The sequence below is a fragment of the Lampetra fluviatilis genome, chromosome 43 (genome assembly GCF_964198595.1).
Source record: "Lampetra fluviatilis chromosome 43, kcLamFluv1.1, whole genome shotgun sequence".
Classification (NCBI taxonomy): Eukaryota; Metazoa; Chordata; class Hyperoartia; order Petromyzontiformes; family Petromyzontidae; genus Lampetra; species Lampetra fluviatilis.
In genome coordinates this window covers 2,707,587-2,724,128 of record NC_136317.1, presented here as the reverse complement: position 1 = coordinate 2,724,128, position 16,542 = coordinate 2,707,587, and the positions used below count along the sequence as shown (strand labels likewise).

Sequence of the window (16,542 nt, the reverse complement as noted above, 5' to 3'; positions counted from 1 at the left end):
ACACGTCGGGGTGCTCATGTGCTCAACAAAGAAATAGTGCATCTCCCACTTTTCCTGAAATTGTCTGTGCTCATCACCAACCTTTCTCTTCACTGCAGGCTTTGAAAAAGACATGATTGGGGCTGTGTGACAAGATATATATCCATTCCACTTGCTGTCACTCACGCAATAAAGTTTCGGTCAAGTGTTTAGCCAACCAGCGACGCACGGAGACGTAATTTCCGCAAATGCACGTCATTTCCGCTTTTTCCGGTAACAACAGGTGCGTAGATTATGGGGGGGGGGGGGGGGTAATGCGTTCCCATCAGATTTCGTCCCCACACCCCAGTCACAGGCAGACACAGCTGTAGCGGCTGCTACTATACACGCTTCTCTGTTCAAAGCACGGGGATCTGAGCCGGGATGAGCTGTGTATCTGCGCTTTGACGTGCTCTGGTGTGCGCACAGTGGAGAGCCGAAAGAGGGAGAGGAGGACTATATGAGGCAGCGTCATTGTGTGACCACGGCGTTCAAATGCTGCTGGCCACTGTCGGGGCTTTCGCTGCCTTCAGTCACATCATCACATTTTTCTATGCATTTTTGTGCTTACTTTGTGCCGGCGTGTTGGCTTGCCTGCGTTCCGGGACTTATTTGAGCAGATCCGGTACCTCTCGTATCGAAAAAAATATGAATATTAAAAAAAGTTTTTAAAGAAATGATTAAAATTAAATATAACAATATAATGTATTCACTCGAAAATTACGGAGCCCCTGTTGACATCGGTGGATGAATTACTAATTTGTGGCCACGCAATAACAAGATAATCTAATAAGTTATATATAAAGCTTTCTTAACAACAGCATCACCATTTCATAAAATAATAACAAATGCAGACTTCTAAGATGAACCAAAATAATTATGCACATCGTCATGTACAGTCTGTGGCTCAGTGCGTAAATGTCACCACCAGAGGATGAGGGAATTTAAATCATTAAAATTCATCCACACATATCAGGTGTAAATAATAATGTAAAACAGCCCAGAATGTAAAATGTAGACGTTAGCTCAATGACGTGTTATAAACTGCTGCGGTTTAGAATAATCCGTCTGCGTAAAGGAGCCGTGGTGTCCCTTGAATTTGCCTTCAATTTAACAAATTGTGTGTGTGTGTGTTCCGTTCGTTTTTTCTCCGCTGGACACAGAAGTCGCCTTTGCTCAAGATGCCACTTTATTAATCACTGACACAAAGACTGATACCGTCACTGCAGTATAGCCTAAATAAGTCCCACTGCATTGTAAGTGGCATGTGTGTGCTGTTTTAAGCGTCGTTTTACGTGCGTTCCGGGACCTGTGCTCGTCGTACCTGCGCTGTCATATGTACTTAGCGTTCCGGCACCTTGTGATTTACAAATGAAGCACTGGATACATCATGACCTGCTCTCCGCACATCCAAAGCCACTCTTTTCTCTCCCGGCTCTCTCTCTCACTCACTCTCACACGTACACAAACACACACACACACGACCCCGCCCTCCATGTCACTCACATGCATGCCGCATTCACTGGACAGGCACACAATAGGAAACCAGAACATCATAACATTGTCCCACACAGCAGCTAACAGCGGGGTTGCTACAATATAAAACTCGCGGGCCGCACTAACATTAAACTTTCATATTAAGGTGGGGGCCACAAAATATCGTCCCGAGGGCCGCAATTGGCCCGCGGGCCGCGAGTTTGAGACCCCTGCCATAAAGGGTAAAACCTATTGTTATGTTATAGCGGGCTTTTATTTTATTTTTTATACGGAATTGGATAATTGATGTGCAGCGCTGTGGGATGCAATTGCATGAATGACTTTCGATTTAAAGCTTTCGTGACTGCAGGGATTCATCTTCTTGGTTCTTTCGGTAAAGTCACGTAGAAGGGAAATAATAAAATAAGAAAAATAACACATAATAAAATACAATTATTACGTGTTATTTTTTTAATTTTATTATTTCCCTTCTACGTGACTTTACCGAAAGAACCAAGAAGATGCGTGAATGCCGCTATATAAAATTCAATTATTATTTTAATTCGGTATTTCAGTGACCGCAATGGGTTTAAGTGACCCCTTTACTGGTGGCCACTCATTTCATCGGAATAAAAAAAACAATCGACTCAAGGGTGGCCGATTGGCTGAGAGGTCAGAGTTGCTAAGCCGGTCTCTGAGATGATGGTCTCAGCTTAGGCCACCAATGACTTCACAACAACAACAACAACCACCCCACTGAAATGTTATCTTGCACTTCATTTGCATCAATTCCAGCACCGAGAATGAAAACTGTTGGTTTTTGCTCACGTGACATTTCCCTGTGCAGCAGGGCATGTGGGTAAGTGCTGCCCCCTAGTGTGTATACAAGTGGCCACGTGTGATCTCAGAAGCAGTTCTGTGAGATCTCCTTCCACGGACCGTTCTGCGAGCGGTCCGAATAATGGGCTCTCCTTCTTGTGACGCGACGCGGATGAGTACAAGCCGGTGAAAACCAGAAGTGGAAGAACAATATTCGACTCTTGAATTGAATCGCGACAATTCATCCAGTGTGGTTAGTCGTCATCATCCCCATTCTGGAATCGGCCTTTTACAGCCACCATCGGGAACGTAAAACCAAACTGGTCTCTCTCATATTGCTAGAACACACAGAGGAGCTAATCCCATCGTCTGCTGCTGCTGGCGGATGGATGCCGTCGGCACACTCACTGCACCCTCCGATGAGCACGCTTGGGTACGTACGGTGCGAAATAAGTTCAACATAAATACTCAGTCACTCACCCACTCAGTCACTCACCCACTCACTCACTGCACCTTCCGATAGCACGGTTGGCTACGTACGGTGCGAAAGAGGTTCAACATACATAGACTCATAGTCACTCACCCACTCAGTCACTCACCCACACACTCACCGCACCTTCCAATTAGCACGCTTGGCTACGTACGGTGCGAAATAGGTTCAACATAAATAGACTCAGTCACTCACCCACTCACAGTCACTCACCCACACACTCACCGCACCTTTCGATAGCACGGTTGGCTACGTACGGTGCGAAAGAGGTTCAACATACATAGACTCATAGTCACTCACCCACTCAGTCACTCACCCACACACTCACCGCACCTTCCAATTAGCACGCTTGGCTACGTACGGTGCGAAATAGGTTCAACATAAATAGACTCATAGTCACTCACCCACTCACAGTCACTCACCCACACACTCACCGCACCTTTCGATAGCACGGTTGGCTACGTACGGTGTGAATGAAGTTCAATATACCTACGCACAAAGCACACGCGGCTGCCGCTGATCCACACAGCCCGCACATAGTTCACACATCTCCGTAGCGGTACTCTTGTTCATTCCAGTTTTATTTAAACATTTTTATTTATTTAAAAAAAACCCGAAGACATTATTCGGTTTTGGCGGCTTTGCCGATCTCCCCCCTTAACCTCCCGATCAGCTTCCCCCCCCACCGCCCCCCTCCCGCCCCCCTCGTTAATTGCCGTCGCAATTCTATTTACAATCGGCGAAGAACTCGTTAGCAAATGCTTAAGACGCCAACTAAGAACAACGGCAGATGCGATAAAGACAGCAGCAGCAGCAATAGTAATCACGACAACAATAATAATATATAGTGACAAGAATGCCGCCACGAATTATTAACCATTGAAGTAAACGAGTCCAACGACGTTGTTTTTTTTTATCATCAAACCCCGCCAAATTCTGCCCGGGGTTACGTTCTGGGGAGGCAACTTTGGCCCGACCAGTGTCGGTGCCAACGGCGGAACGGTGCGACGTGATGTTAATCACCTTCCCAGCCGCGGCAAACGTCGACGTGGAGAGAGAGGGGTCATTCGAGCCGGTGTGTGGTTAATGCCACAGCGACCCAGCCATCTCTACAAAATTATTGAATTTGTACATGCATTCACCAAACACCTAGTTGCCCACGGGAGTCAACTCAAGCCAACTTGAGCCCACTGGATTTGCCGGTCATTCGAGCCGGTGTGGTTAATGCCACAGCGACCCAGCCATCTCTACAAAATGATTGAATTTGTACATGCATTCACCAAACACCTAGTTGCCCACGGGAGTCAACTCAAGCCAACTCGACCCCACTGGATTTGCCGGATTTCTAAAAGTCAAGTTGAAAGGCAACCCGGGGTGATTTAAAACGCACGCAAAAAAAGGTGTCGCCTCCATGATTTTTCCGGTGACTTGAATTATCTTGCGAGTTGGGCAGAGGTGGTTCCCAGAAATGCTTACGGGTAGGGACCGCATTGCTCACGATGTTAAATGTTTAAAAATCAAACGTTCCCACCACCCACAACAATGTTTGATTGTCACAAGTTTGGCGACGAATTTCCCCTGCGCACGGATATTCTGACGGAGGGAATTGGGGCGCGGCTGCACGGCGAGACCGGCACGGAAAGTTCGAGCTCTTGGCCTAGCTCACGGCCCAACTCACGGCCCAACTCACGACCCAACTCAGGGCCCAACTCAACTCTCGAATGATCCATTGCCGAGCTCCCATCCGGGGTTAGGCCTCGTGGCTCTCCCACATTTCTCTTGCGCCGCAGCGTTTTCCGCGCCAATCGTCCAAACCCGGAATTTCGCGCGTGGCCGAATGTGACATTGCAATTTACGTTTCGTCGGAATTCAAAACATTGGAAATGCACTGCAAAAGAGTAACATTATAACAAGGGTACCATTTCACAAGCAAGGAAAAACACAGTGAGCATTTGTACATACTCGCGCGCACATGCACGCAGACACACACACACACACAAATAAAATGCATCGTTACCTTTGACAAGATGTTTTCACCCGTCAAGGTTTATGGGCGACGTTAGGTGGGGGCAACTGTTAACAGTTGTTTGCAACAATTATTACGTTCATGTTGACATTGGCCGAGTGGCACAGGGCTCAGAGAGCTCACGGTCGGGAAGTTGGACGTTCGAATCCTGGTTGAGGTCCGGCTCGACCCACCATCCCTCCGTGGTTGGTAAAACGAGTGGTACCACTTTGTGGTTGTGCTAGGATAGACTAGCATCCGGCATACCACTGTGGAATTTCCAACATTGGTTCAGGGCTACAATTGGACATGGGCGCTGGTGCAACACTCGTTTGTTCGAGAATACTCAATTTTGTGGACATGTTGTAGAAATGTTGAGCGATGTTTTAGGGAATGAGCTATTCCGTGACCTGTGCTTTTGGCATGGAAAACTACGTGGAGAAATCAAACGAAACCCATACGACTGCTCTTCAAGACAAGTGTTAAATTAATGTTGGGGTATCGTACAAGCGTTTAAATACGGGTATTACTCTTACGTTTTTCTGCAACATAATCGCGTTCTACCTTTATCGAAAGACGGAGTATTCGATGCATACGGCAGCCTGCGACGTCTCGCGTCGACCTCAGCTCAAGGGCGCGGTTGGGCCACGGGCCGAGAGGCAAGGACTCAGGAGCGGGGGCCCACGGTAGCCAAACGTGGCCTTCCTGAACGGTTCAAAGATCGTGCTAAAAGAGGCGGCCCCCGGTGGCAAGTTCGGAGCGTTCAGCTGGCATCGCCGATATTCTGGGTTCATCCCAAGTTCTCAGGCGTGGCGAGTTGACGGACTGAGCCCCAGTCACCAATGGCTGCACATGATTAAAAAAAACCGTAACAATGAATTTGGTTTTGCACTTAGTTTGGCTAACTTCCAGCTGTGAGAATTAAACAAAGTATTGGTTCGACTGTCGCCCGATGGACAATACTCTCAGAGGCCGCTTGAAAGGGACCTCAGTGGTAGCTCCGTGTTATCCGTTTCCACGGGCTGTTCTCCCACACGAGGGTGACCACTGGCTCCGCGAGAGACCTCAACGTATTCTACGTCTCTCGACGCGACACCGGATAGCACACCGTCGGGATAACACCGCGGGGGAAAAAGACGCAACAAAAACAAAACGAATAAAAAAAAACCAACTCGCTGCACTCGAACAAAACGGCCGACGGACGCGCGGCGAGTTTTGCAGCAGACGCGCGAGCACAGCGTCGTCTGCAGGAGCGCTCGGTACAAAGCGGACGATTGTAAAACCATTACGGTGGCCCGCGACCCACCTTCGCTCGAGGCGCGACGTAGCTCAGCGTTCTTCACTCATTATCAGAGGGGGGGGGAGGGAGGCGGGTCACTTTCGCCGATAAGACATCATCGGTGTGAGGGCCGCCACACGTTTGAAACCATTGGGGGCTTGACAGCACGATGATGATGGGGGGGGGGGGGTGTTTTCGCACCTACAGAACCCAACGTGACCTAACGGTCCACTGAAGCCTCGCTTGAGTGACGAGCCCGCGGGAGGGGTTGAATTTGATGCCGTGGTCATTACCGCACGGCGCTACGAACCCGCCGCCGCGGGCTGAGTTAAATTCCCAGCCAGGGCCGACATAGGTGGCGAGCGGTATATACAAACCGGTCCTCGGGTGCCCCCTTCGCCAACCGGCAGTGACCAGTATGGTGAAGTATGGTCAAGCAACCCCACCCCCCCCCCGCCCCGCCTGATGCGGCGTGGGAAGCCCCTTCACCTGTCAACGGATTGACAAATGGGCTGCAAGTAATTTGAAAAAAAATTACTTGTGTTGGGCGAGGTGGGACTTGAGAATTTGCGTGAGTAAATGTTACGTGAAACCCGCAGCCAATCGGACTTCGGGTGCGGCAAAAGGGGGCAGAGCCAAGGGCTCCCCAATGTGTTTTGTTCCTTTCCCCCCCGTAGCAAATTACCCGTGCGACCGATTGCGTCGTACTCGATTTAACTCGTCGACCGACATCGCCGATTCATCACTGGGTCCCGTTGGGTCAAGCCGTGCGGGCGTAAAACGTCAATTGCAGCCGTCGCCCTCCAGCCAGACAAGTTGCCGAGTGGGCAACATTTGACAGTTGGGTTACCTGGCCCCGCCAGGTTGGTGGAGGGATACAGAGCTCAAGTCGACACCGCGCTAAGTCCTCCTTTAACGCAGCAGACGAGCCCCCCTGTAAAAAGTGCCACTTTAAGTGGAAAAAAACGTGACGCAAAAACCCCCACAAATAGTTCATTGATCGATAAAGTTTTGGCGACGTGCGAGGTACTGCAACGCACAACACGGTGAGATGGCGGGACAAGTAACGGAGGGTACGCCGCTGCGTTACTGCTGCATCATCCCGCGTGCTGTGTCATTGCACCGCTCAGCTCAAGAAAGTAGTTCGTCACCGACCGCCGTAATAACGTCTCGAGGGGAGGCTCTCTAGAGATCTCTCTGGAGATGTTTTCTTCTGCCAGCAGTGTCGTGAGCACGCATTTGCAGGGCTTCACCTTTACCTTCTCTTAACCGAGAAACGAGGGCAAATTTTGCCCCGCGGCGACTACTTAGGCCTGCCGCAGGTGCCTTACGATGGCTGCCGCTCAACCTCTTTGGGTGGTCCTTGGCCTCAGGTCGCCACCGTTCCGATGAAGAATCGTCACCAGAAACATCTCACCTTGCTCAACGGGTTATTCCCCGAGAAGGCGGTGGTAATTAAGAGCAGTTCCTTGATTTCGGACGTACGTACACTTTAAAGATTCGGGGCAATCATTAGTGCAATCACGTAGTGGCTTTTTTACACGGCCAAAGTGTGCGTCAACCAATTAGGCCTGAGACTAATTGCCTGTCCTCCCTTTTCCTGATGGGGGTCGTAAAAATGGCGTGGTGCAGGCTGGGCCCGGATCAACGGACTCTCTCATCTACGCCGCGACGCTGGTGCACTCCGTTTCGTGTCTGCGCGTCAAATCAGTGACATTCAATAAATAAGCCGTACTTTCTAAAATCGGTCGACAATTAACCGTCAAAATTACCCCCGCGCGTGTTTCCCTCGGACGGTTTTGCCCGAGGATGCTGGGGGTGGCGAGTATTCTCGGTAAGCGTTTGCTCGCTAGCTGGGCAATGCCTTCCTCATGCTGCGCATGGGGAGGACTGCAAGCCAAGCATGCGCAAGATTAAATAAAAATCGATGGCAACCCTACAAAAAAATTATCAAATGGTTCCAACTTTGTCGATAGACAGCCAGGCCTATTTTATCGTCTAGGCCAACAAGTCGTTCCCAATATTTCTGCAAATAATTTGCGCGGACCAACGTGCACCAATGACATATTGTTCATGTCTGCAACAGTTCAGCAGAGTGCATCCCACGGCCTTGCAGACCAGGGGTCCACGCACTACAGCTTGTATACCAACGTTGTTGGTCTGAGGCTTTGCTACGGAAATAATTTTAAGCCCATGGTCACGTGCCTTGAGTGAGTGCCACTGTAGCGTCTTCCATTGACATGGCTGGGTGATGCTTGCCGTACTTTTTAAGGCAATTTAATGATGCGCGGTGCATTGTGACAGCCGCCACTACAGCTACATCATGGTGCATTGTGGGAGATGGCACTACAGCGACATCATGGAGCAGTGGCAGCTGCCGCTACAGCGACATCAAGATGCATTGTGGGAGATGGCACTGCAGCTGTATCATGGTGCATTGTGCATTTGTGGGAACCAGCCACATCATGCCGATGGTGGTTGGTGCACGGTCGGGAAAATAACCTGTGGTGACGACACGTGATCAGGGAGATGGTTGGCCCGGGATTTAGAAAGTCAGTGGACGGATTCTTTCTATTTTTATTTACAGGCTTACAAACCGTCGCACTGCCCTGGATCGAAATCCCTTTCGCTAACAAAAAGTAATTACACCATTGGAACCTCATTTGCCAGTAAAAAATATAATTGGTTTTTGACCCTTCTATCTGGCAACAAAACTGACACCTTTTTTACAAGGAGTCATGTTTACCATAGACCATAATACCTGCAGTCATAATGCGCCTTTTGGCGTCATCTGGTCCAACCCATGTGAGACTAGGCTCTAAGGAAAGCTGTCTTGGGTGTGGACCAATCAACTTCAAGGAGAGTGCACATTATCAGAGTTATGTTTTTTGTTTGCATTATGACTGCAGGTATTGCGGTCTATGCAAACATGACTCCTTGTAAAAAAGGGTGTCAGTTTTGTTGCCAGATAGAAGGGTAAAAAAACAATTATCAAAAAGTAATTAGTCGCCAACCCTTGTCGTTATTTTCGTTTGGGTCGCCTCCTACAACCCGACGCTCACCTCACCTCCCCGCGGTCGCGCTCGACCGCGACAGGGCGCGCGTGCGGGGAGCCATCCGAACTCCGCAGGGTTCGGCAACGTTTCATCGCGACACCGGCGTGAAGGCGGAGCCGGCCATTGAGAGAGTAGTGTGGGCGGGGCTGGGAGAGCGGCCGGGGTCGGTGTCCGGGGAGAGGGCGGCCAATGAGAGGGGGGCGTGAGCGGGACTGGGGGTGGGGCTGGGGGTGTCCACGTGTGGGGACGTGGCCGGGGACGGGCGGCAATCGCTGCTGCTGCAGGGTGACAGGCTGGAGGAAGAACAGAGGCAAAGCGATGAGCGCGAGCGAAGCGCGATCACCCTCCCTCACCTCGCGACACGGTTCAGGACACACGGCGGTTCATAATGCACGGTGATTTGACGGCACAGCTTTTTATGCAAGACGCACGTTACGAAAATGGCGCGATGCACACGAATTCACGACCGTACGTGATTCATGGCGCACAAAACAAGAGGCGATAACCGATACACGTCATAGGTGCTACTAAGAGAACCTGCCCCTGCAGTTAACAAAGGCTACAAGAAGGACCCGTGTGTGTGTGTGTGAGCGTGCAAGTGAACTCTGACCTCTGGTTGAGCATGCTCGATGTGAAGTTGAACTCCAAGTCGCCGGTACCAAGAAAAAGGCGCTTGGAGGTGTGGTCCACTTCAAAGTCGGCTGCGGAACAATGCACAGGTGCGCGGAACAGCTCACAGGTGCGAGGAACAATGTGCGTGGAACAGCTCACAGGTGCGAGGAACAGCTCACAGGGTGCACGAACCGACGCGGCATCCTCTACCATCCACACTATGAGAGAAGAGCCCTTAGGCTACGGAGAGCCGATTAAGACTTTCCAGTTGTCGCTCAAAGCCGAACATTTTTCCCCAACAGACAGCCGGGCGGCGGTGGTGGTTGTGGTGCACGTGGCCGCCTGCGATCCAGCGCTGTGTGGAGGCAGCAGCGAGGGTCGCTGGATCGCCGCGCAGATGTTGTTGTGAAACTCCCTGGGGGCATCGAGGGGGCGTGTCGCCAGAAGGCAGTACAGCATGTGAGCTAATCGCCATCCGCTCCCATTTGTAAGGGGATACAGCGGCTTGCTCTATCCGATTTTCTCACACACGTGTACAATAAACACGACTCGTCGTTAATTGGCTGAAAACATCTTAAAATAAAAAAAAACCCCAACGCAGGATCCGCGTGAACACGAGTCATACGACTCAAGTGTGGCTTTCCCGGATATCTAAGCAAGTAATTTGAAAAAGTAAATAAATGGAAGCCAAGCAGTTAAGTAACAAGCATGCTGCATACTGTCACCGTCTCTCCGTATCTCACCGCACCTCTGAATTTCTACGTTTGTGTACACCCCCTGGCACCTCTCCGACTCCTCGTTTCTTGTTTTCTGTGCCCGAATGCTTTTGTCGACATCTTTCCTCTCTCTCTCTCTCTGTGTCTCTGGGCCTCTATTCTTTGTATTTGAATGCTCAACGCCCTCCCGTGTCCCTCTGTCTCCACCTCACTGTCTAAACGTCTCTCGCGGCGTCTCTCGTGTCGAATCGCTCCACGTCTCTCTACGTGCGCTGCCTCCTTAACTCTGTGTCATCCTTGTCTTTCTCTCCGCGTCTTTCTGTTGACAGGAGGCACTGCGTCACGCGCTTTTCAGATGCACTTCTGCGGCCGTCTGGAACGCTCTTCCTTCCGAAATTAAGGAAACCGCTTGAGCTATGCACTTTTAAATCTAGATTGAAAACTAATTTCTTCAGAACTGCTTTTTGTGTTTGGTTTGTTGTCCTCCGATTAGCACGGTTGGCCTCGTACGGTGCGAAAGAAGTTCAACATGCAGACATACATACATAGATGACAACAGCATGCCATGTGTGGAAGTACTCAATGGGGCTCACCTTTCCTCTTGAGCGATCCGAGGGTGCTGGGGCGAATGTGGCTGATGGGACTTGCACTTCGTTTTCTGTTAAGAAACGAATAAGGCGCACACACACGCGCGAGTGCAAGACCGCACGCACGCACGCACGCACTAGTAAGGTGTTTTATCGATTGCAGCGATAGAATGAGTTGAACCCCCAAAACCAAGATGAAAACTCGCAACACAAGCTCCTGAGTCATGGTAAACAAAGGCGTAGGTAGCAGAGGAATAAGCTCGTCCTTTTGTATCGTGGGCTCGGGGTGGAGCAGTGGTGCAGCGGCCAGTGCGCTGAGCTATGAACCCGGCACACATCAGTTCGATTCCCGGCAATGGCTAACACCAGTGGCGAGTCATATCCGAACCCGTCCATGGCGCCTCCGTCCATTTTGACTAATTCGTACTGACCAGCGTGGTGCAGTATGGTGAAATAGAGCAAGACGATTGATTAACTGAGAAAAATTTGAACTGGACACTTTTTGTTATGGCACTATTACTCTGGTCCATTTAAATATGACGGCCACCCTGACTTCCTGCATCCCAAAAGCGAAAAACTCCCTAAGAACCAAGCACAAAGTGACGAGGCCGATGATCAGATGACCTCACCAAGCCCCGTCCATCACCTCCCGTACAGCGTCGCACGTGGGAGCAGAGGCGAAACCTTTAATCCCCCACTCTCTTTTCACGTGACGCGATTAGTTGAGCAATAAAACCACTAATTTGGCAGTCATCGATTATCTAAACATTCAGGTATCCCAGGTCTTCAAACAACTGGCCCTCGACCGACAAGGTCGTCATCCAGCAGCAGATTGATGGGGGCAAAAAAAAAAAGGGCTGGCTAATGAACGACGTACATATGTATGTACGTTGAACTTCTTTCGCACCGTATGTAGCCAACCGTGCTAATCGGAGGCGCGATGAAGTGAATCGTGGCCATGAAGGAGGGTGAGGCGAGGAGGAGGAGGAGTGGCGTTGGCTGCTTACGTGGTGAAGCGACGAGGACTCGGGGCCCTGCTGGGGCTGACGGGCGCTTGCAGTGACGGCGAGTACAGTTGCTGGGAACACAAAACAGCGGCAAATGTTTCAAACACCCCAGTCAAAGTTCTCCGACACCCACGCTCAACGTTGACGTTTAACGCTTTCACACTCGGCCACAACGAGTTGTCTATGCCGTTCGCCTCTAACGGGGCTTGTCTATAGCTGTACGTCTGTAAAGAAGATTCAATTCATTCTTCACCTGAGGACGGCTGCTTGCGTTGTGGCCGAAACGTCGTGAGAATAATTTTATGTTTTATTTGTATTATTTTATTACTTCCCTTCTACGTGACTTTACCGAAAGAACCAAGAAGATGAATCCCTGCAGTCACGAAAGCTTTAAATCGAAATTCAATGTGAATCAACGTGTAACGTGAACCTGCGTTGCTATTAGGGGACTTACCCTGTTTAAAAATTGGCCGAATTGGTCAAAGAGTTGCCGAAATCGTAGAGACAAAATCCAGAGCAAAAAGGAACATTTTTAAATATCTGCCAAACATTTTGGCCGGAGAGATAACCCTATTGGCTGCGAATACTGCGAATGAAATACCTCCACGACCAAACGCAGGTTGAAAAGTGTTACATCACCCTTGCGTGTATGCACGTTTTTTTACAAACTTCGTCGCTCAGCACTAACGTGATTTGGAATGCTTCGTTACAGTTTTCTGCAATTCATTTATGTACTTTATTTATATTAATTTATAACTTGCTTAACTCTTCTCTATCTTGCTCTGATACCGTTTTTTGTTGTTGACGTAACTTGCTGACCCATCCCTACTGGACATCTGTGATTAGCACGGTTGACAACGTACGGTGCGAAAGAAGTTCAACATACACACATATATACGTCGGTAAAAACGAGCATTGTAAAGCTCATCAGAGTCCTCCAGTCTAAATAAAGATTGTGATTTGTGCGCCCACAGTGTTTAGGTACGACTCTAGCCGCGAACACTCGGTTTACCCAGGAGGCGTTCGGTTAGCAATGAATGTGAACGTGGTCGGACGGCTCAGAGGAGCCATACTGGCTGTGCGAGATACGATAATCTGGCACCACGAAAGATCATGGGTTTGAATCCGGGTTTTGGTGGCTCGTGATCACACCAGGCTGTCAGGAGTTTTGAGTCGACAGTCTCAGCCCAGTCGCCAATGACCGCACAATAAACCGTGACCACTTGATGCAAGACCTACGCTTCGTTTGCCAAAGCAAGATTTTCTCCCAATGGGTGTAGATTTGAATTCAGCACCCACGGCCTCACCTTGCCAATGCCACGGGTGGGCGACGGAGATGGCGATAGCGGGAAAAAGTCCGACCTGCGCTGGGTGATGGTTTTTTCCAGCTCGGGCAACGCTTCACTCTGAGCGGCAGAACACACGGGGCAATACGCTCAGCCACTCCCGAGCGATTTACCAAGTGACGCTGTGATCTCCCCACTATTGAGACGCTCCAGAAAGTTAAGACGCACATCCAAAACATATGCACCGTGTCAATAAAGTAACACAAGTCTGGTGACACACAGACACACAATGCTCCCCCACCCCAAGTTTTACTTTGAATGTGGGGGGAAAAAACTTTGCCTTCTAAAAGAAAGAATATAACCTCTGCGTAGTAGTTACATCACGGAGGCATGAATAGGACAACCACCGTTCACTTCGCAGCCGGCCGCAAGGAATATCCCCTCATACGCGTGCCGGGTTTCCTCCGGACAATCCCGTTTCCTCCCACATGCCAAACAACCGTTAATTAAATTAGCCAAACTTCCCAACGAAAGACCTTCCTCAAAATAAGTCTTGAGACTTGGCGAGGGCTTGCACTGGCATCTACTGGTGACCTCGCGGTCACCAACCTGCTTAGCTTTCCCGAGATCTCGTGCGAGTTTGTAGCAATCAGGGTGAGAATTGGTCACGGGAAATTCGTATTTTGTGTTTCCGTTTGCTTTTGTTCCACACCAGGGAGAGATCTTCGCACGACTGGCTGATGTGCAGGGCGGCCCTGGTCTCCCTCTCATGTGCTGTTTCACGATTTATCAAGTCTGCTCCCTCCTCCTGTTCACCTGGCGGTAGAAATATCCTCACCTGTTTAATCTGGTTGACACGACTGCTCATTACTCTGCCAGGTGACGGTGGTGTTGCCTGCAATGCAAACGACACAAAACAAAGTGTAAGTCACAACAAACGGAGGAAAAACAGAACAGACGGAGGTGTTGGTTTCAGATTTAGTTTTCTTGTAGACCAGGGGTGGGGAACCTTTTTTCTGCCAAGGGCCATTTGGATATTTATAACATCATTCGCGGGCCATACAAAATGATCAACTTTAAAATCAGCCTGTTATATTTGGTCAAACATTTAATTAACTCGCCCCTAATGTGATGGCTGGAACTGCTTCTCTTTGGCGAGGCGTGTGATGTTGGCTGGTATTGATGATGTTGCTACTCGCAACTGCTTTTCCAGGTTCGCTCCTAGATTTATTGAATTTCGAGTCCCGCCTGCGGTTGCCTTGGCAGGGCCAGACCAAGTGATTTCGCGGGCCTTATACGGCCCGCCGGCCTAACATTCCCCATCCATGTCGTAGACTATGAACCCAGCAATTGTAGTTTGATTTCTTGGCATAACGAGTGTACGTGGCAAGTGATATCTGTACGATCAAACAACCCTCATGAACGACAAGGTAATTTTTTCTTTAGGCCCAACATTGGATTTTATTTCATATTTTTAGATTTAAATGTCAGAAATGTTTACGTTCATTTTTTATGCACCGGTGTGAAGGAGGAGGGGGGGCTCTGCCTGTGACGATGGAAACAGTCTAAACACAAGTCTTCACTCGGGGTCTCACCGTTCCCTGTCGGCTCAGGAAGCCGCCGCTGTTTCTCCGGCTCTTTCCGTCGCTCGCGAGAGACAGTGGGCTCCCTTCTCTGCTGCGGAGAGGAGACGCGGGCATGAGCAAATAACAAAAACTGCCGTTCATCACTAAGTGGCGGGGACGTCACCACGGCGCGCGGGCCACGCTTGGTGCACTTTGAGGCCACGGTGCACACGGAGGCCACGTGAAGTGTCGAAGGCCCGCTGGCAAGGAGGTCACAGAACAGACCCTGGTGCCTTGGGTTGACCGAGATAACTGGCAGATGAGCACACACACAAGCACGCCCGTGCTCACACACTGAAGCAGCAAAATCATCACCATCGCTTGGATTTTTTTCATCATCAAAACTATAATTGAACAGCCATCAAGTTCATCTTCTGCTGGACGAGGGCCTCCCAATGTCACGGTGGACCAAGACCGGAGGTCACTCGCCCCTGACGTTTGCCGTGGCAATGGATTGGGGGGTGGGGGGAACTAACGTGATCAAATGCATGGCGATGCGGCTGCCCCCAAACACTGCATCACCGCTCCCGCGAATTGGACACGTGTTTTTGTTGCTCCTGCTGCTGCTGCTGCTGTTGTTGTTGTATGCGTTACGTGTACCCGCACGTGAAAACAATAAGTCCAAGTGCCTCGCTTACTCGAGCGAGGCAACAAAAAAAAAAGCAATTCCATCTTCACTTTCGTGATTTTAACCGGCCTCGTCAATTCCACATTCGTGCGACGGGGGTCACGTCCACCCACGTCGTCAAACTTTAACATCGTCCTGGGCACGTTCTTGTAAACTCCACGTTAGCGTACCGGGACCAAGTACGTCTACAAAACGTGTCACGACACAGCGATTAGGTATCGATACCGTTATGGTCTCATCACCGCGCTGTTGGTAAACTCCACGTTAGCATGTCGGGAGAAAGTACATCTCAAATCTCGCAGGTTTTTTTTTTTTACCCGATGTTGTTGATCATTGGCGCACTGTTGTATCGCCTCAATGCAGCCCCGTCCCCGAGGTCGGGATCCCCGGCGTCGCCTGGAGACTCCACCGCCTCCACCTCCATCTCCCCCGGCCGGGACATTCAAGCCGAGCCCGGCCGCACTCCCCCACACTAGGCCCCAACACGGGCCTCAAGCCACATTTGCAAATTAAGTGCGAAAAAAAATCCTTTTAAATTGTTTTATTTATTATTATTTTAATAATCTGCGAATTGTGCAAATAATATTAAATTCTCGCCGCGGCTGTGCGCAGTCAATCGCTGTGGTGAGCACGATAACCGGAGGATGCCATTTGAATGGGCGCCACCACGGCGCCGTTGGGCCGATGTGTGAATTAAAAAACGCGGGGTTGGTTCCGCGACGTTTGTCCAAACGCCAACCCGTAATTCGCGCGGTTGAATTTTTTTTATTTTGTCCAACAATTGGTGGCAGTAGGGGGGGGTAAGTTAAAGTCTTACTCACATTTGTTTACAATACATACGTGACTATGAACTAAACATCGACGCATGTGTTAATTCACCTTTACAATTAATAAATACACGATGAAACAGATCGTATTTGCTTATGATTAATTCAAAA

The 16,542-nt window shown here is 49.8% G+C and overlaps 1 protein-coding gene across 2 annotated transcripts; it reads right to left on the bottom strand.

Annotated features, from left to right (window-relative positions):
• Positions 1–6,154: 6,154 nt before the first annotated feature.
• LOC144947014 (P2R1A-PPP2R2A-interacting phosphatase regulator 1-like) lies at positions 6,155–16,276 on the bottom strand. Of its 2 annotated transcripts, none has more exons than XM_078876134.1 (9): positions 15,922–16,276; positions 14,947–15,028; positions 14,190–14,246; positions 14,064–14,159; positions 13,373–13,471; positions 12,066–12,136; positions 11,065–11,129; positions 9,754–9,844; positions 6,155–9,436 (listed from the first exon to the last, which is right to left on the bottom strand). In XM_078876134.1, the coding sequence occupies exons 1-9, from the start codon at positions 16,044–16,046 to the stop codon at positions 9,232–9,234; spliced, it is 891 nt and encodes a 296-aa protein (XP_078732260.1). In that variant the 5' UTR covers positions 16,047–16,276; the 3' UTR covers positions 6,155–9,231. The 2 variants fall into 2 exon arrangements, with proteins under 2 accessions (XP_078732260.1, XP_078732261.1); XM_078876135.1 differs by having other exon boundaries at positions 14,947–15,025.
• Positions 16,277–16,542: the final 266 nt, after the last annotated feature.